This window comes from Oncorhynchus mykiss, chromosome 4, assembly GCF_057628025.1.
Source record: "Oncorhynchus mykiss isolate SJ-2025 chromosome 4, ASM5762802v1, whole genome shotgun sequence".
Taxonomy (NCBI): domain Eukaryota; kingdom Metazoa; phylum Chordata; class Actinopteri; order Salmoniformes; family Salmonidae; genus Oncorhynchus; species Oncorhynchus mykiss.
The window spans coordinates 16,781,150-16,802,357 of NC_143025.1; the positions used below are offsets into that span (position 1 = coordinate 16,781,150).

Sequence of the window (21,208 nt, forward strand, 5' to 3'; positions counted from 1 at the left end):
GTGTACCCAAACACACAAATCCAAACATACACACTCACAAACTATGTATACACTCTATACACACTACATGTACACACTAAACACACCAGGGATCTCTTGGCAGAATATTTAGTCTATTCTATTCAGCCTTATCATGGTGCCTGGTTGTCTCTGTTTGTGAGATGTATATAACATTAGGGGGCACAGTGAGGAGTGACAAGAGTTCACGAGTATCCTCAAGTGGGTTTTACCTGCCAGAAACATTCCTGGTTTCCCCAACGTATGGTCCAGTCTGGGGACAAGAAGGAGCACAAGACAGACACGTTAGGGAAAACTTTGGACAAAGCTTTGCAGCATTGGTTAGTGTTTTATGTCTGTGACAGAAAAGTGGAAGGAAAGAAATATAGATAAAGCAAGAGAGTGAAAGAAAGAGAGAGACTGACAGAGAGAGAGAGGGGAAGATGGAAAGAAAGAGAGGAAGAAGGAAAGATCGAAAGAGAGAGGAAGTTTACATACACTTAGGTTGGAGTCATTAAATCTTGTTTTTCAACCACTCCACAAATGTCTTGTTAACAAACTAAAGTTTTGGCAAGTCGGTTAGGACATCTACTTTGTGCAAGGCACAAGTCATTTTTCCAACAATTGTTTACAGACAGATTATTTCACTTATAATTCACTGTATCACAATTCCAGTGGGTCAGAAGTTTACATCCACTAAGTTGACTGTGGCTTTAAACAGCTTGGAAAATTCCAGAAAATGATGTCATGGCTTTAGAAGCTTCTGATAGGATAATTGACATAATTTGAGTCAATTGGAGGTGTACCTGTGGATGTATTTCAAGGCCTACCTTTAATCTCACTGCCTCTTTGCTTGACATCATGGGAAAATCAAAAGAAATCAGCCAAGAACTCAGAAAAAAAAGTAAACCTCCACAAGTCTGGTTAATTCTTGAGAGCAATTTCCAAACGCCTGAAGGTACCATGTTCATCTGTACAAACAATAGCATAAACACCATGGGACCACGCAGCCATCATACCGCTCAGGAAGGAGGCACGTTCTGTCTCCTAGAGTTAAACATACTTTGGTGCGAAAAGTGCAAATCAATCCCAGAACAGCAGCAAAGGACCTTATGAAGATGCTGGAGGAAACAGGTAGTATCTATATCCACAGCAAAACAAGTCCTATATTGACATAACCTGAAAGGCCACTCAGCAAGGAAGAAGCCACTGCTCAAAAACAGCCATAAAAAAGCCAGACTACGATTTGCAACTGCACATGGGGACAAAGATCGTACTTTTTGGAGACTTGTCCTCTGGTCTGATGAAACAAAAATAGAACTGTTTGGGCATAATGACCATTGTTATGTTTGGAGGAAAAAGGTGGGGGGGGGGGGCTTGCAAGCAAAAGAACACCATCCCAACCATGCATGGGGGTGGCAGTATCATGTTGTGGGGGTGCTTTGCTGCAGGACGGACTGGTGCACTTCACAAAATAGATGGCATCAAGAGAAAGGAAAATTATGTGGATATATTGAAGCAACATCTCAAGACATCAGTCAGGAAGTTAAAGCTTGGTCACAAATGAGTCTTCCAAATGGATGATGACCCCAAGCATGCTTCCAAAGTTGTGGCAAAATGGCTTAAGGACAACAAAGTCAAGGTATTGGAGTGGCCATCACAAAGCCCTGACCTCAATCCTATAGAAAATTTGTGGGCAGAACTGAAAAAGCCTGTGCAAGCAAGGAGGCCTACAAACCTGACTCAGTTACACCAACTCTTTCAAGAGGAATGGGCCAAAATTCACCAAACTTATTGTGGGAAGCTTGTAGAAGGCTACCCGAAACGGTTGACCCAAGTTAAACAATATAAAGGCAATGCTACCAAATACTAATTGAGTGTATGTAAACTTCTGACCCACTGGGAATTTGATGAAAGAAATAAAAGCTGAAATAAATAATTCTCTCTACTATTATTTTGACATTTCACATTCTTAAAATAAAGTGGTGATACTAACTGACCTAAGACAGTGAGTTTTTACTCTGATTAAATGTCAGGAATTGTGAAAAACTGAGTTTAAATGTATTTGGCTAAGGTGTATGTAAACTTCCGACTTCAACTGTATGATTATTTACATACACGTTAGAATCACATTTGGGTATATCTCTCAGTTTTCTCCTATCACAGCCATTCAACTCTTCAACTGTTTTAAAGTCGTAATTGGCCTAATGGTGAAATCCCTGAGTGGTTTCCTTCCTCTCCGGCAACTGAGTTAGGGAGGATGCCTGTATATTTGTAGTGACTGGGTGTGTTGATACACCATCCAAAGTGTAACTAATAACTTCACCATGCTCAAAGGGATATTCAATGTCTTTTTTTTTACCCATCTACCAATATGTGCCTTTATATGTGAGGCATTGGAAAATCTCCCTGGTCTTTGTGGTTGAATTTTTGTTTGAAATTCACTGCTCGACTGAGGGACCCTACAGATAATTGTATATGTGGGGTACATAGAGGAGGTAGTCATTCAAAAATCATTTTAAACGCTATTATTGCACACAGAGTGAGTTCATGCAGCTTATGTGACTTGTTAAGCAAATCTCTACTCCTGAATTTATGTAGGCTTGCCATAACAAATGGGTTGAATAATTATTGACAAAATGTTCAGCTATTCATTTTTTATTTATTTGTAAACATTTCTTAAAACCTAATTCCGTTTTGACATTATGGGTTATTGTGTGTAGGTCAGTAACACAAAATCTCAATTGAATCCATTTCAAATTCAGGCTGTAAGACAAGAACATGTGGAAAAAGTCAAGGGGTGTGAATACATTCTGAAGGCACTGTATTCACTCTATAACAAGAAGTATGTATATATTCCTGCTTATCACGCCTACACTGACACTTTGTTTACTGTTATTATCATTCCTCCTGCAACCAGTCACTTTCTCCTAATCCCCCTCCTACATGTACTGTACATATCTACCTCAAACTACTCCAGTATCCAGCACATTGTACATTTGGTATTGGTACTGACCCTTTTTGTTATAGTTATACTATTTTGATATTGATTACTACACTGTTGGGTTTTAGGTTTTATTTATTCACAACAAAGAAAAGAAGACAGTACAGATAAAAAAACGTGTAAAAGCAGTGTGCAGGTGAGGTTGGAATCCCAAAAGGGCACTGTTGGGTGGAGCTGGCAAGTTAAGCATTTCACTGTACTTGTGCATGTGACACTACCAACTTGAGAGAGTGTAATGCTTCTTTTTTCTACTTCTTCTTTTTTCAGGGAGTGAATACATTTAATTAATAAATGAACAAAACAAGAAACACAAACAGCGTACCGACAACTGGGGAAGAAACCAAAGGACAATGATAACTGGGGAAGAAACCTAAGGACAATGATAACTGGGGAAGAAACCTAAGGACAATGACAACTGGCGAAGAAACCTAAGGACAATGACAACTGGGGAAGAAACCTAAGGACAATGATAACTGGGGAAGAAACCTAAGGACAATGACAACTGGGGAAGAAACCTAAGGACAATGATAACTGGGGAAGAAACCAAAGGACAATGACAACGGGGGAAGAAACCTAAGGACAATGACAACTGGGGAAGAAACCAAAGGGAGTGACATATAAAGGGCAGGTAATCAAGGAGGTGATGGAGTCCAGGTGTGCGCGTAACTCTAGTGACAGGAGTGCACCCTAACAAGCAGACTGGTGACCTAGGGGGGGGAGGGTGAGCACACATGACAGTCCCCCTTCCCCAATGCGCGGCTCCTGCCGCAGGACGCCGACCAATATGATGATCCCAGGAATCAGGAGCGAACATGTCACCACTGCTAAGGCGCGGGAACCTGTCGATCCGGCTGAGGCGTGGGAGCATGACGACCTAGAGCGTCGGAGAGAGAGCATATGTGACAGTACCCCCTCCCTAGTGCGTTTGTCTCCAGCCACAGGATGTCAACCAAAGAGATGATCTCGGGGATCCAGAGCGGACCGGTCGCCTCCGGCGCAGAAACCTGACGAACTGAACCGGCTGAGGCGTGAGAGCCTGATGAGCCGGCTAAGACCTCCCAGTTGCCCCGGTCGAGGCCCGGGAACCTGTTCAGAGCTGAGGCTTGCCAGGTTGCTCCGGCTCCAACACCTGGACCCGACATCACACCCAACACACAAAAAGAAAAACCACTCCCTGATGCTTCCCTTTGTTGAGTTGTCATTCTGTAACGATGTTGCTGTTTCATGTCGGTGCGCTGTTCGTGTTTCTTGTTTTGTTCATTTATTAATTAAATGTATTCACTCCCTGAACTTGCTTCCCGACTTTCAGAGAGAGAGAGAGAGAGAGAGAGAGAGAGAGAGAGAGAGTAAATTAAAAAAAGAGAGTGAGTCAGTGGCCCACCTCCTCTGTAGCTCCTTAATGCGGACCATCATGGTGAGGTGTCCCTGGTTGTACTGCTCCATCACGTCCCTCACGTCGTACGGTTTCCTCGCTTGCTGTGGAGTATGAATATTGTATTGTAGTAACATGCGCAACACACACAGCACATTGTCACCCATGGAAATCCCTAGGGAAACCCCTAGGCCAACACAGTGCTTTGTTATTGCAGTGTACATTGACGATGAGGAAGCCAAGGGAAGAGTGCTCGTTCAGTGGGGCTTTCACTTGTTGTTTTGCATGAGGATGATGCTATCTTCTGACTAAGGCTGCATCGTCCCTGTGATGGCCCTGTGACGGCCCTAGTTTAGTCTTTACAGAGAAGCTAATCACCTACAAATAATTAAGTAATGAGAAGATGGTTGAACGTGAAGACTGAAGCAATGGCCTGGGTTTGTTGGAGACTGTTGGAGACTACAACCACAGTCAGATCATAAATAGAGTTGTTGATGACTAAAGGCCATGCGAGGTCATTCTGTGGTAGGTGCTTAGTCTTCTGCAGCTGTGCAGTGAGAGACTCTAGCCACAGAGCCTGAGATGAACAGGGTTCCCATGATACTGAGGCTGAACTGACGACAGGACAGACACAGATGTGCAGGTGCAAGTTGCAGTCTCAAACATACACACGTACATTGTTAACGCACGCACTGCGTACATGCGCATGCACGCACGCCTACATAAAACACATACGCATGCCTACATAAAACACATGCGCATGCATGCACGCACGCACGCGCACACAAACACACACACACACACACACCATTTCTGCAGCTGCACAACATGCCCTTGGGCTACCACTCCCCTTCCTGAGTAACCACAACACTCTCCAGAGCCTATTCTCTTTATTCTCCCTACTTCCACTCCCTTCCTCCACCCCTTCTCCCCCACTCTCCTCCTCCCCTCCTCCCCCAGTCAGTCCCCTCTTCCACCCCCCCACTCTCCTCCTCCTCCCCTCCTCCCACAGTCTCCTCTTCCACCCCCCACTATCCGCCTCCTCCCCTCCTCCCACAGTCCCCTCTTCCACCCTCCCACTCTCCGCCTCCTCCCCCAGTCTCCTCTTCCACCCCCCCCACTCTCTGCCTCCTCCCCTCCTCCCCCAGTCTCCTCTTCCACCCCACCACTCTCCTCCTCCCCTCCTCCCCAGTCCCCTCTTCCACCCTCCACTCTCCTCCTCCTCCCCTCCTCCCCCAGTCCCCTCTTCCATCCCCCACTCTCCACCTCCTCCCCGTCTCCTCTTCCACCCCCCACTCTCTGCCTCCTCCCCTCCTCACCCAGTCCCCTCTTCCACCCCCCACTCTACTCCTCCCCTCCTCCCACAGTCCCCTCTTCCATCCCCCCACTCTCCTCCTCCCCTCCTCCCCTCCTCCCCTCCTCCCACAGTCCCCTCTTCCATCCCTTCACTCTCCTCCTCCTACCCTTCTCCTCCACTCCCCTCCTCAACCCTGTATTTTACCTGAAATTTCTGTCTGGCCACAAAGTACTTCATTCTCCGGAGTACTTTGATTGCAGATTTTTGGGCGTGAGACAACCTGAAAGACAGACAGACAAACAAAGTTCAATTGGTTCCACTGCAGAGAGGAGAGCTGGTAAGTAAGCATTTTATTGTACTTTCAAGACGCTGTATCCTGTGCATACACTGTAGATTGTGGGGAGAAATCAAATTGGGAAAAAAATCATAAATATATACAGTGGGGCAAAAAAGTATTTAGTCAGACACCAATTGTGCAAGTTCTCCCACTTAAAACGATGAGAGAGGCCTGTAATTTTCATCATAGGTACACTTCAACAATGACAGACAAAATGAGAAAACAAAATCCAGAAAATCACATTGTAGGATTTTTAATGAATTTATTTGCAAATTATGGTGGAAAGTAAGTATTTGGTCACCTACAAACAAGCAAGATTTCTGGCTCTCACAGACCTGTAACTTCTTCTTTAAGAGGCTCCTCTGTCCTCCACTCGTTACCTGTATTAATGGCACCTGTTTGAACTTGTTATCAGTATAAAATACACCTGTCCACAACCTCAAACAGTCACACTCCAAACTCCACTATGGTCAAGACCAAAGAGCTGTCAAAGGACACCAGAAACAAAATTGTAGACCTGACCAGGCTGGGAAGACTGAATCTGCAATAGGTAAGCAGCTTGGTTTGAAGAAATCAACTGTGGGAGCAATTATTAGGAAATGGAAGACATACAAGACCACTGATAATCTCCCTCGATCTGGGGCCTCACCCAAGATCTCACCCCGTGGGGTCAAAATGATCACAATTTGATCACAATTTGAGCAAAAATCCCAGATCCACACGGGTGGACCTAGTGAATGATCTGCAGAGAGCTGGGACCAAAGTAACAAAGCCTACCATCAGTAACACACTTTGCCGCCAGGGACTCAAATCCTGCAGTGCCAGACGTGTCCCCCTGCTTAAGCTAGTACATGTCCAGGCCCGTCTGAAGTTTGCTAGAGAGCATTTGGATGATCCAGAAGAAGATTGTGAGAATTGTGATTCATATGGTCAGATGAAACCAAAATAGAACTTTTTGGTAAAAACTCAACTCGTCGTGTTAGGTGGACAAAGAATGCTGAGTTGCATCCAAAGAACACCATACCTACTGTGAAGCATGGGGGTGGAAACATCAAGCTTTGGGGCTGTTTTTCTGCAAAGGGACCAGGACGACTGATCCGTGTAAAGGAAAGAATGAATGGGGCCATGTATCTTGAGATTTTGAGTGAAAACCTCCTTCCATCAGCAAGGGCATTAAAGATGAAACGTGGCTGGGTCTTTCAGCATGACAATGATCCCAAACACACCGCCTGGGCAACGAAGGAGTGGCTTCGTAAGAAGCATTTCAAGGTCCTGGAGTGGCCTAGCCAGTCTCCAGATCTCAACCCCATAGAAAATCTTTGGAGGGAGTTGAAAGTCCGTGTTGCCCAGCAACAGCCCCAAAACATCACTGCTCTAGAGGAGATCTGCATGGAGGAATGGATCAAAATACCAGCAACAGTGTGTGAAAACCTTCATTTAAATTCATTAAAATCCTACAATGTCATTTCCTGGTTTTTCTTCCTCATTTTGTCTGTCATAGTTGAAGTGTACCTATGATGAAAATTACAGGCCTCACTCATCTTTTTAAGTGGAAGAACATGCACAATTGATGGCTGACTAAATACTTTTTTGCCCAACTGTACTTAATAAAATGCAAGTCGTTTAAATGATTTGTTAATTACATTTTACTAAAAAAGTTAGGAATAAATACAAATCAATATGTTGCTTAAAAATGTATATTTTATGAGGATAATCAGAGAGGAATGTTTTATTTAATTTACTAAATTTGTATAATATTTTAATAAGTTCTTGGAACAACTTGCCACCTGGCTCTGTTTTTAGAGGTTTGTGGGTAATTCAACATTTGCAGACTTTGATTCTTTACACAATGTTGTATACATGTTTGGAGAAAAATAATTATATGTCTTACCCTGGAAGTTACATCTACTCAATAATATTGTGTGTAAATTGTTGCCTTAACTTTTTAAAAGTCAAATAAACACCTCAGTGTATGACAAATCAATTTGATGTCATTTGTTCCAGCCCACAAGGGGTTAAGCCTGCAGATGTTTCCCCATCTCAGTTGTATTCCTTATCAATGCAACCCGACTTGTTTTCTGCTCTGAAAACAGAACATTTGTACTTGCATGCTTCCAGCCATTCTAATTGGCTTGTAGACCTACTACATTCCTACCATGCAATGGCAAAACACATGTGGCCCTGAGGGCTAGGAGAGTCCCCCTCCCTCCCTCCCTACCTACCACACGCACAAACACACACACACACACACACACACACACACACACACACACACACACACACACACACACACACAAACCACACGATCCACCCTGTGGAACTAAACAGGTTTATCATACAACTCATGGCTGTTGAACTCTGATGCACTTGTAATAAACAGTGTTCCTCTGTGAATTTCACCATATTAATAAAAACTGTGAATTAGTGTCCCTCTGTGAGTCTGGGGAGAACAAAACACAGCTTGTGTAATCTGAGTCACACACACACACAAACACACACACACACGGAAAACACACACACACACTCGCTCAACTCGCCTCATCTGTGTCAACAACCACCGCCACTAAACTAAACACCATAACAGCACACACTGAATATTAGCTATACAGGCACAGACACACGTCTTCCATCACACAAGGGTTTTGCACGGTGTGTTGGTGTTCGCTTGGTTTCCCTGTTTAAGCTGAAAAGCATTACAAGATGTACACAGAATTGGTTTAAAAACAAAAATATGTTGTTGTGAGCCAAATGTGATGGTTGGGATGAAAGGGAACTACTTGGGCGGGTGTTTATGTGCGGTTCTACTGCTGACCACTTACAGGGTTCATGGGGGTCATGGCTAGGGGATGACTACAGGGCAGTAGAGGAGGTGGGAACCTGCTAGCTAAATCTGCAAATAGGCCCTTGGTGTCTATTCTAAAACCTGTCTGATTATTTTGGTACATGTATAGAATGTGCCCTTTCCTTTTACAGTTTACCATTCATGTGGTGTGTTCATATTTCTATTTTCTGTTATTATATTATCGTACTATGTTGTCTCTGTACTGTAGGTACTGTGTGCTAGAACTGTAGCGTGACTGTGAGTAATGCTCATTCAGTGCAAACCCATGTTCATGTTATTTCCAGCCGGGTATCTCTGTCTGTTGCTTCTCTATGACACTAGCTTTGCTGACAGATCAAAGAGAAAGAAATCAATTGAATGTGGATGTTTTTTTCTATCTTAAGAACGGGAACTAAAATATCTGCTTTTACTTCATGCGTTTTAAACCGTGTGACCCTTCGCCTTCGGCAGTATCTTTCACATGAAAGGGGTCGGTAAGCCGCAGGATGCCGTTAGGAGTGTTTCTTGAGAGATGCCGGATTAAAGCTGAGCAATGCCACCGGATTCTTGAACAATCGACAACATTCTTAAGGAATTCGGAGAGGGGACTCACATCGTAAAATACCACAGATATGAGTGATGGGCACAGGAACAAACGAGAGACAGAGGACAGAGTTGCATCCATCCAGAGATAACGGCACAACACAGTCTGTAAAGTCACAAAGTCTGGGGGTTTAAAAGAATGTGGTCCCAAATCCCAAAAACATCCTCCCATAACTAGAGTGCTAGAGAGAGAAAATGCATATGTGTGTGTGAGTGAGTGAGTGAGTGAGTGAGTGAGTGAGTGAGTGAGCGAGTGAGTGTGTGTGTGTGTGTGTGTGTGTGTGTGGTGTGGCACTCTTTGCCGGGCTCTGAGTGTGACTGTGGTGAGAGATAAGGTCTTCTCCTCTGAAGTACTCCACAGCAAACTAATCACTCCATTCTGAAGGCAGCAGGCAGCAGCCCTTTGTAGGGGGAAAGGAAGGGGTTGGAGGGGTGTATGGGCAGGGGCAGACTTAGTGATTTGGAGGCCCCAGGCAGAGGCCAGTCTCAGGCCCCCTCCCCACTCATGTTTATTTAACACAATCATAGCTACTGAATGAAGAGCTGCTCAGAGCCGGCTCATTAAATCAGGATTCCTATTTGACTCAGCTGTGCCTCCTTGCCCGTCCCACATTTCCCCATCTCCCAGCCCTTCTAATGTGACTAGCCCCTATGCGTCACCCTCTTTTCCCCTGTCCTGCTACACAGTTTCTCCCTGCAGAACGTCACTGAGTGGAGGTGCTAAAGGAGCTCCTTAATCTTGACCCCCAAAAGCCATCTGGGTCAGATGGTTAAAATCCTTTCTTCTTTAAGGTGGCTGCCTCTATCATCACCAAGCCTATCTCTGACCTTTATAACCTGTCTCTCCTCTCTGGGGAGGTTCCCAGTGCTTGGAAGGCAGCCAAGGGGGAGATCAAGCTGATCCTAAATATTATAGGCCAATTTCCATCTTGCCCTGTTCATCAAAAGTGTTGGAAAAACTGGTCAATAATAAACTGACTGGCTTTCTTGATGTCTATAGCATTCTCTCTGGTATGCAATCTGATATCCATTCAGGTTATGTGTCACTGCAGCCTTAAAGGTCCTAAATTTTGTCACCATTGACCTTGATTATAAGCAATGTTGTGCTACTATTTTTATTGACTTCGCTAAAGCTTTTGATATGGTAGACCATTCTATTCTTGTGGGTCGGCTAAGGAGTATTGGTGTCTCTGAGGGGTCTTTGGCCTGGTTTGCTAACTACCGCTCTCAAAGAGTATAGTGTACTGGATCGAGCTGAAAAAAACACTCAAACTGGACAGCTTAATCTCCATCTCTACATTTAAAGACTCAATCATGGACACTCTTACTGACACTTGTGGCTGCTTCGAGTGATGTATTGTTGTCTCTACCTTTTCTCCCTTTGTGCTGTTGTCTGTGCCCAACAATGTTTGTACCAGGTTTGTGCTGCTACCATGTTGTGCTACTGCCACAGCCACTGCCATGGCCCCATCCTGCCTGGTGTCAATGGTACAGGCTAGTGGCGGAGTGTAATGGTGTGTGGAATGATTTCCTAGCAACGTTTGAATGCCACACCTTGTAGAATCCATGCCTCAAAGAATTATGGAGGCAAAGGGGAGTCCAACCTGGAACAATCCCAAAAAAATGTTTTTATACTGTCGCAAAGCTAACTAAAAAGCAGCATTCCCAAGAGAGGATGGCTTTCACTTCAGCAGTGATGAATTCATTAACTTCTTTGATGAAAACATAATGATCATTAGAAAGCAAATTACGGACTCCTCCTTGAATCTGTGTATTTCTCCAAAACTCAGTTGTCCTGAGTCTGCACAGCACTGCCATGACCTAGGATCAATGAAAACACTCAAGTTGTTTAATTCTATATCTCTTGACACATTCATAAAAATAGTAATGGCCTCTAAACCTTCAAGCTGCATACTGGACCCAATTCCAACTAAATTACTGAAAGAGCTGCTTCCTGTGCTTTGCCCACCTATGTTGAACATAATAAACGGCTCCCTATCCACCAGATGTGTACCAAACTCACTAAAAGTGGCAGTAATAAAGCCTCTCTTGAAAAAGCCAAACCTTGACCCAGAAAATGTTAAAAAACTATTGGCATATATCAAATCTCCTTTTCCTCTCAATTTTGGGGGGAAAAAGCTGTTGCGCAACAACTCATTGTCTTCCTGAAGACAAACAAGGTATATGAAAAGCTTTAGACTGGTTTTAGACCCCATCATAGCACTGAGACTGCACTCGTGAAGGTGGTAAATTACCTTTTAATGGTGTCACACCAAGGCTCTACAACTGTCCTCCTAGACCTTAGTGCAGCTTTTGACACCATCAATCACCACATTCTTTTGGAGAGATTGGAAACCCTAATTGGTCTACACGGACAAGTTCTGGCCTGATTTAGATCTTATCTGTCGGAAAGATATCAGTTTGTCTCTGTGGATGGTTTGTTTTTCGACAAATCAATTGTAAGTTTCGGTGTTCCTCAAGGTTGAGTTTTAGGACCACTATTGTTTTCACTATATATTTTACCTCTTGGTTATGTCATTTGGAAACATAATGTTAATTTTCACTGCTATGCGGACAATACACAGCTGTACATTTGGATGAAACATGGTGAAGCCTGAAAAATGTGCCCTTTCTGGAAGCCTGTGTCTCAGACATAAGGAAGTGGATGGACAAAACAGAGATTCAGTTCTAATGTAGGTGCCAAGAAACAATGAGATCTTCTGTTGGATCTGACAATTAATCTTAATCTCAAATAAAACAGTGAAGGACCTCGGCAATACTCTGGATCCTGATCTCTCTTTTGACAACATATCAAGAATATTTCAAGGACAGATTTTTTCCATCTTCGTAAGATTGCAAAAATCTTAAACTTTTGGTCCAAAAATTATGCAGAAAAGCTAATCCATTCTTTTGTCACTTCTAGATTAGACTACTGCAATACTCTACTTTCCGGCTACCCGGATAAAGTACTAAATAAACTTCAGTTAGCGCCAAACACGGCTGCTAGAATCTTGACAAGAATCAAGAAAATCTATCATATTACTCCAGTGCTAGCCTCTCTATCCTGACATGTTAAGGCTAGGGCTGAGTTCAAGGTTTAACTGCTAAACCTACAAAGCATTACATGGGCTTGCTCCTACCTCTCTCTCCGATTTGGTCCTGCTGTACATACCTGCACATATGCTACGGTCGCAAGATGCAGGCCTCATTATTGTCCCTAGAATTTATAAGCAAACAGCTGGAGGCAGGGCTTTCTCCTATAGAGCTCCATTTTTAAAGAATGGTCTGCCTATCCAAGTGAGAGACGCAGACACTGTCTTGAACTTTTAGTCTTTATTGAAGACTCATTTCTTCAGTAGGTCCTATGATTGAGTGTAGTCTGGCCCAGGGGTGTGAAGGTGAACGGAAAGGCACTGGAGCGACGAACCACCCTTGCTGTCTCTGCCTGGTCGGTTCCCCTCTCTCCACTAGGATTCTCTGCCTCTGACCTTATTACGGGGGCTGAGTCACTGGCTTACTAGTACTCTTCCATGACGTCCCTAGGAGGGGGGCGTCATTTGAGTGGGTTGAGTCACTGACGTGACCCTCCTGTCTGGGTTGGCGCCCCCTCGGGTTTGTGCCATGGGGGAGATCTTCGCATTATCAGCAACCATCACTCCTGTGTTCCAATGGCACGTTGTGTTAGCTAATCCAGGTTTATAATTTAAAAAGGCTAATTAATCATTAGAAAACCCTTTTGCAATTATGTTAGCACAGCTGAAAACGGTTGTCATGATTACAGAAGCAATAAAACTGACCTACTTTAGACTAGTTGAGCATCTGGAGCATCAGCATTTGTGGGTTCGATTACAGGCTCAAAATGGCCAGAAACAAATAACTTTCTTCTGAAACTTGTCAGCCTATTCTTGTTCTGAGAAATTAAGGCTATTCCATGCAAGAAATTGCCAAGAAACTGAAGATCTGTGTACTACTCCCTTCACGGAACAGCGCAAACCGGTTCTAACCCGAATAGAATGAGGAGTGGGAGGCCCCGGTGCACAACTGAGTAATAGGACAAGTACATTAGAGTGTCTAGTTTGAGAAACAGACGCATCACAAGTCCTCAACTGGCAGCTTCATTAAATAGTACCCACAAAACACCAGTCTCAACATCAACAGTGAAGAGGCGACTCCGGGATGCTGGCGCAACCTTCACTGGGGACGTGGGAAGCATGTTCCCCCCCACATTCTGAAATTGCATTCTTGCATTCCTAAGTTTTATTATTGGAATGTCGGACGCCTCCGAGTATGTCGGGTAGGCTGTTTGGAGTGTTTATCTGACTAAAATATATACAGTACCAGTCCAAAGTTTTTATTTTACACTTTTTAATTTGTACTATTTTCCCCAATATATAATAGTGAAGACATCAAAACTATGAAATAACACATATGGAATCATGTAATAACCAAAAAGGTGTATAACAAATCAAAAAGTAGCCACCGTTTGCCTTGATGGCAGCTTTGAACACTCTTGGCATTCTCTCAACCAGCTTCACTTGGAATGCTTTTCCAACAGTCTTGAAGGAGTTCCAACCTATGCTGAGCACTTGTTGGCTGCTTTACCTTCACACGGCGGTCCAACTCATCACAAACCATCTTAATTGGGTTGAGGTCAGGTGATTGTGGAGGCCAGGTCATCTGATGCAGTATTACTCTCCTTCTTGGTCAAATAGCCCAAACACAGCCCGGAGGTGTATTGGGTCATTGTCCTGTTGAAAAACAAATGATAGTCCCACTAAGTTCAAACCAGATGGGATGGCTGCAGAATGCTGCGGTAGCCTTGCTGGTTAAGTGTGCCTTGAATTCTAAATAAATCACAGACAGTGTCACCAGTAAAGCACCCCTACATCATCACATCTCCTCCTCCATGCTTCACGGTGGGAACTACACATGAAGAGATCATCCATTTACCTACTCTGCATCTCACAAAGACACTGTGGTTGGAACCAAAAATCTCAAATTTGGACTCATCAGACCAAAGGACAGATTTCCACGGATCGAAAGTCCATTGCTCGTGTTTATTGGTCCTCTTCTTCTTAATGATGTCCTTTACTAGTGGTTTTCTTTGCAGCAATTCGACCACGAAGGCCTGATTCATGCAGTCTCCTCTGAACAGTTGATGTTGAGATGTGTCTGTTACTTGAACTCCATGAACCATTTATTTGGGGGCTGGTAACTCTAATATTTCTGGGTCTTTCTTTCCTGTGGCGGTCCTCATGAGAGCCGGTTTCATCATAGCACATGATGGTTCTTGACATCATTTGAGTCAACTGGAGGTGTACCTGTGGATGTATTTCAAGGCCTACCTTCAAACTCAGTGCCTCTTTGGTTGACATCATGGGATAATCTAAATAAATCACGCAGCCGTCATACCGCTCAGGAAGGAGACGCATTCTGTCTCCTAGAGATGAAAATACTTTGGTGCAAAAAGTGCAAATCAATCCTTTTCTGCAAATCAACAGAAAAGGACATTGTGAAGATGCAGGAGGAAACAGGTATAAAAGTATCTATATCCACACTAAAACAAGTCCTATATCAACATAACCTAAAAGGCCTCGGTGCTCAGGTGCTCAGCAAGGAAGAAGCCACTGCTCCAAAACTGCCATAAAAAAAGCCAGGCTACGGTTTGCAACTGCACATGGGGACAAAGATCGTACTTTTTGGAGAAATGTCCTCTGGTCTGATGAAACAAAAATAGAACTGTTTGGCCATAATGACCATTGTTATGTTAGGAGGAAAAAGGGGGGGCTTGCAAGCCGAAGAAATAAAAGCTCAAATAAATCATTATCTCTACTATTATTCTGACATTTCACATTCTTAACTGACCTAAGACAAGGAGTTTTACTTGGATTAAATGTCAGGAATTGTGAAAAACAGAGTTTAAATGTATTTGGCTAAGGTGTATGTAAACTTCCGACTTCAACTGTATAATTTTTTTTTTATGGCTTTCTCAACCATTCTAGCACAGATACAAACTCCAACCATGTTCATATGGCTAATAAGAAAATATTTAATTTGCATCACAAAGGGAGTGAAATGCATCAGAAAGTAGTGGAAAGATTGGGAAAACACCAGGAAATATCATCAGGTAATAACTGTGTGTGTTGAAAAAAAGATCTGCCTTGTTTTCAATTGTGGTTCCGTCACAGTCTGTTCTAACGTGTCCTGCGGCTTGTGAGCGTCATAGAGGGAAATAGAAGACACACAAGTGTTCCTGAAAGTCTTAGTCTAATAGACCCAATCGTTCAAAAGCTACAACCAAGTATGGAGAAAGAAAACTGAAACTGCTCTATTTGTCAAAACCAGAGACGGTCACAACCGCTAAATATCGCACACTGGAGTAGGGCCTCGAGCAGAGGAAAAAGGCAAGAAAACATAGAAATGAGATATTATTAAACAAAATTATGCCAAGTTCCCAAGGCCCCTAGTGATGTGAGGCCCCAGGCAATTGCCTGAGTTGCCTAATGGTAAGTCTGCCACTGTGTATGGGGGGATGTATGCGGAGAGAATTCTTGTTGTGACTGCTGCATCCTGGCCCTATAGCTGGCTAGCTGGTGCTCTGTGAAGAAGCACACACTCCCGCTTTTGTGGAGTCAACCAGACGATTTGAAGACTTCATTATAGGGTAGGGACAACCAGTCAGTCTGAAGACTTCATTAGAGGGTATGGACAACAAGTCAGTCTGAAGAATTCATTACAGGGTAGGCACAACAAGTCAGTCTGAAGACTTCATTAGAGGGTAGGGACAACAAGTCAGTCTGAAGAATTCCTTACAGGGTAGGGACAACAAGTCAGTCTGAAGACTTCATTACAGGGTAGGGACAACAAGTCAGTCTGAAGACTTCATTAGAGGGTAAGGACAACAAGTCAGTCTGAAGACTTCATTACAGGGTAGGGACAACAAGTCAGTCTGAAGACTTCATTATAGGGTAGGGACAACAAGTCAGTCTGAAGACTTCATTACAGGGTAGGGACAACAAGTCAGTCTGAAGACTTCATTACAGGGTAGGGACAACAAGTCAGTCTGAAGACTTCATTATAGGGTAGGGACAACAAGTCAGTCTGAAGACTTCATTACAGGGTAGGGACAACAAGTCAGTCTGAAGACTTCATTACAGGGTAGGGACAACAAGTCAGTCTGAAGACTTCATTACAGGGTAGGGACAACAAGTCAGTCTGAAGACTTAATTAGAGGGTAGGGACAACAGGTCAGTCTGAAGACTTCATTAGAGGGTAGGTACAACAAACCGGTCTTAAGACTTCATTAGAGGGTAGGGAAAACAGGTCAGTCTGAAGACTTCATTAGAGGGTAGGGACAACAAACCGGTCTTAAGACTTCATTACAGGGTAGGGACAACAAGTCAGTCTGAAGACTTCATTATAGGGTAGGGACATTACAGGGTAGGGACAACAAGTCAGTCTGAAGACTTCATTATAGGGTAGGGACAACAAGTCAGTCTGAAGTCTTCATTACAGGGTAGGGACAACAAGTCAGTCTGAAGACTTCATTACAGGGTAAGGACAGGAAAATGGTCTGAAGACTTCATTACAGGGTAGGGACAACAAGTCAGTCTGAAGACTTCATTAGAGGGTAGGGACAACAAGTCAGTCTGAAGACTTCATTACAGGGTAGGGACAACAAGTCAGTCTGAAGACTTCATTACAGGGTAGGGACAACAAGTCAGTCTGAAGACTTCATTATAGGGTAGGGACAACAAGTCAGTCTGAAGACTTCATTACAGGGTAGGGACAACAAGTCAGTCTGAAGACTTCATTACAGGGTAGGGACAACAAGTCAGTCTGAAGACTTCATTACAGGGTAGGGACAACAAGTCAGTCTGAAGACTTAATTAGAGGGTAGGGACAACAGGTCAGTCTGAAGACTTCATTAGAGGGTAGGTACAACAAACCGGTCTTAAGACTTCATTAGAGGGTAGGGAAAACAGGTCAGTCTGAAGACTTCATTAGAGGGTAGGGACAACAAGTCAGTCTGAAGACTTCATTATAGGGTAGGGACATTACAGGGTAGGGACAACAAGTCAGTCTGAAGACTTCATTATAGGGTAGGGACAACAAGTCAGTCTGAAGTCTTCATTACAGGGTAGGGACAACAAGTCAGTCTGAAGACTTCATTACAGGGTAAGGACAGGAAAATGGTCTGAAGACTTCATTACAGGGTAGGGACAACAAGTCAGTCTGAAGACTTCATTAGAGGGTAGGGACAACAAGTCAGTCTGAAGACTTCATTACAGGGTAGGGACATTACAGGGTAGGGACAACAAGTCAGTCTGAAGAATTCATTACAGGGTAGGGACAACAAGTCAGTCTGAAGACTTCATTACAGGGTAGGGACAACAAGTCAGTCTGAAGACTTCATTACAGGGTAGGGACAACAAGTCAGTCTGAAGACTTCATTACAGGGTAGGGACAACAAGTCAGTCTGAAGACTTCATTACAGGGTAGGGACAACAAGTCAGTCTGAAGACTTCATTAGAGGGTTGGGACAACCAGTCAGTCTGAAGACTTCATTAGAGGGTAGGGACAACAAGTCAGTCTGAAGAATTCATTACAGGGTAGGGTCAACAAGTCAGTCTGAAGACTTCATTACAGGGTAGGGACAACAAGTCAGTCTGAAGACTTCATTAGAAGGTAGGGACAACAAGTCAGTCTGAAGACTTCATTAGAGGGTAAGGACAACAAGTCAGTCTGAAGACTTCCTTACAGGGTAAGGACAGGAAAATGGTCTGAAGACTTCATTACAGGGTAGGGACAACAAGTCAGTCTGAAGACTTCCTTACAGGGTAAGGACAGGAAAATGGTCTGAAGACTTCATTACAGGGTAGCGACAACAAGCAGGACTGAAGACTTCGTTAGACTGTGGGGACAAAAGGACTCAACAGACAATACACTGACAGGGGCCATAAAACATATGGATGAAAGCAGACTGCAGGGGACTGCTTTTTCCTGCCTCAGACCTGGGCCTATATGAGGAAATGCCCACGAACAATACCAAACAAAAAGCTGAGGCAGTTTTTTTTCCTTTCTACCCCCCCCTCCCCCCCCCCCCTTCTTCCCAAGTGTAAGGAGGATGTGTTTTTGCGCTGACGTTGGAGATTGAACATAATTGGGAAAGAAAACACATGTAGGAAACAGAAAACATGTGCAGTTTCCCCCTCTCGTCGCAAATGCACACACATGTACTGCAAGTAACCATGATAAAAGAATAACATATTTTACATAACTTAAAAGCCGGCCAGCCCCAGATGGGGCGCTCAACCACATTTGGCGCAAAAGGAACCTTTACAATGTCAGGTTTCCCACATGTTTCTCTCTCTCTGGTTGGTGACTCACAACACTTGCTGCTAGAGTCACATTCTTCTTCTCCTCTCCTCTTATAACTTTTATTTTATTCATCCCTCTTCTTGCCAGACCAGAGAATTTGCCAGACAACACAGTGCAAGTCTTTAATCTCCCACACACAAACTTCAATATTGTTTTGATTGTCCCGTGTCGTATGATTTCAGGGCCAAGAGGGAAGGTTGTTTTCTCCAGTGAATACCCAGGCTAAACACTGCCACAGTCCTCTACAGAGTCACCATTCTTAACCAGGGCCATTGTGGTCAATTCAATTGGGTACAATGTTGAGGATAAATGAGTTGGTGTGGTCCTTTGAAATCCTGGACAGATTATAGCCACATGCCCTCCATTGAAATTTGGTAGTTTCTCTCTTAATAAAGCTTTTTTGGTAGCTTTTTTCAGGTGGTTCCTTTAGAAACTTCAGAGTTGTCAATGGCAACTTTCCTCTCTGCTATTCATTGGCTGGAGCCAGTCTAATATCCTGTCTGTGCTTCCCAGGAGCAGACAGTGTAATGACGTCTGGGGACAGAGTCCACCAGGGGAAGAGTCTAGAGACGATGGTCAGAGCTCAGCAAGAGCACAAGCCTGTGGTCCAAGATCAGCTTTAGGAGGGGTCTTTGTTCAGTGCAAGAGAAACAGACACCCACAGTCTTTCTGTATCAAATCAGAAAAGACACAACTTAACACTTGAAATGTGAGAGGGGTTTAATTTGCAGGGAGCCAGTAACGGCCTTTCATGTAAAATTTAGTTGGTGTGTTGTTGAATCATCAGAGAGACAAGGAGAATTTCGGCATGCATGCAGCATTACTATGAGCCCATCCAACCCAGACAGACCTGGGAGTCTGTCTCTAGTCTCTCTCTAGCCTGCTGTGTATAGTAACTGGTGCCGTGTGTCTCTACCCACTGGGCACAAACTGGATGAATCAAAGTAGTTTCCACTTAATTTCAACAACAAAAAATTTACACTACTGTTCAAAGGTTTGGGGTCACTTAGAAATGTCCTTGTTTTTTAAAGAAAAGCACATTTGTTGTCCATTAAAATAACATGAAATTGATCAGAAATACGGTGTAGACATTGTTAATGTTGTAAATGACTATTGTAGCTGGAAACAGCTGATTTTTAATGGAATATATACATAGGCGTACAGAGGCCCATTATCAGCAACCATCACTCCTGTGTTCCAATGGCACGTTGTGTTAGCTAATCCAAGTTTATAATTTGAAAAGGCTAAGTGATCATTAGAAAACCCTTTTACCCGCAAAACACCAGTCTCAACATCAACAGTGAAGAGGCGACTCTGGGATGCTGGCCTTCTAGGCAGAGTTGCAAAGAAAAAGCCATATCTCAGACTGGCCAATAAAAATTTAAGATTAAGAAGGGCAAAAGAACACAGACTGGACAGAGGAAGATTGGAAAAACGTGTTATGGACAGACAAATCTACGTTTGAGGTGTTTGGATCACAAAGAAGAACATTTGTGTATAGAGTGTTACTGGTGCTGTGTATAGACAGTTACTGGTGCTGTGTATAGACAGTTACTGGTGCTGTGTATAGACAGTTACTGGTGCTGTGTATAGACAGTTACTGGTGCTGTGTATAGACAGTTACTGGTGATGTGTATAGACAGTTACTGGTGCTGTGTATAGAGTGTTACTGGTGCTGTGTATAGACAGTTACTGGTGCTGTGTATAGACAGTTACTGGTGCTGTGTATAGACAGTTACTGGGTCTGTGTATAGATAGTTACTGGTGCTGTGTATAGACAGTTACTGGTGCTGTGTATAGATAGTTACTGGTGCTGTGTATAGACAGTTACTGGTGCTGTGTATAGATAGTTACTGGTGCTGTGTATAGACAGTTACTGGTGCTGTGTATAGATAGTTACTGGTGCTGTGTATAGACAGTTACTGGTGCTGTGTATAGATAGTTACTGGTCCTGTGTATAGAGTGTTACTGGTGCTGTGTATAGACAGTTACTGGTGCTGTGTATAGACAGTTACTGGTGCTGTGTATAGATAGTTACTGGTGCTGTGTATAGACAGTTACTGGTGCTGTGTATAGACAGTTACTGGTGCTGTGTATAGATAGTTACTGGTGCTGTGTATAGACAGTTACTGGTGATGTGTGTAGATATATACTGCTGCTGTGTGTAGATAGTTACTGGTGTTGTGTATAGACAGTTACTGGTGCTGTGTATAGACAGTTACTGGTGCTGTGTATAGATAGTTACTGGTGCTGTGTATAGATAGTTACTGGTGTTGTGTATAGACAGTTACTGGTGTTGTGTATAGACAGTTACTGGTGCTGTGTATAGATAGTTACTGGTGCTGTGTATAGATAGTTACTGGTGCTGTGTATAGACAGTTACTGGTGCTGTGTAT

The 21,208-nt window shown here is 43.5% G+C and overlaps 1 protein-coding gene across 2 annotated transcripts in view; it reads right to left on the minus strand.

The window, feature by feature from the left end:
• LOC110522744 (potassium voltage-gated channel subfamily KQT member 1-like) overlaps positions 1 to 21,208 on the minus strand; it is a 279,767-nt gene that overhangs the window by 87,225 nt on the left and 171,334 nt on the right. For both annotated transcript variants that reach the window (XM_036969009.2, XM_090231282.1), the window contains exons 15-17: positions 5,875 to 5,950; positions 4,383 to 4,477; positions 231 to 271 (exon numbers count right to left, since the gene is read on the minus strand). In XM_036969009.2, coding sequence (XP_036824904.1) covers positions 231 to 271; positions 4,383 to 4,477; positions 5,875 to 5,950 — 212 coding nt within the window. The remainder of the gene's footprint in view (positions 1 to 230; positions 272 to 4,382; positions 4,478 to 5,874; positions 5,951 to 21,208) is intronic.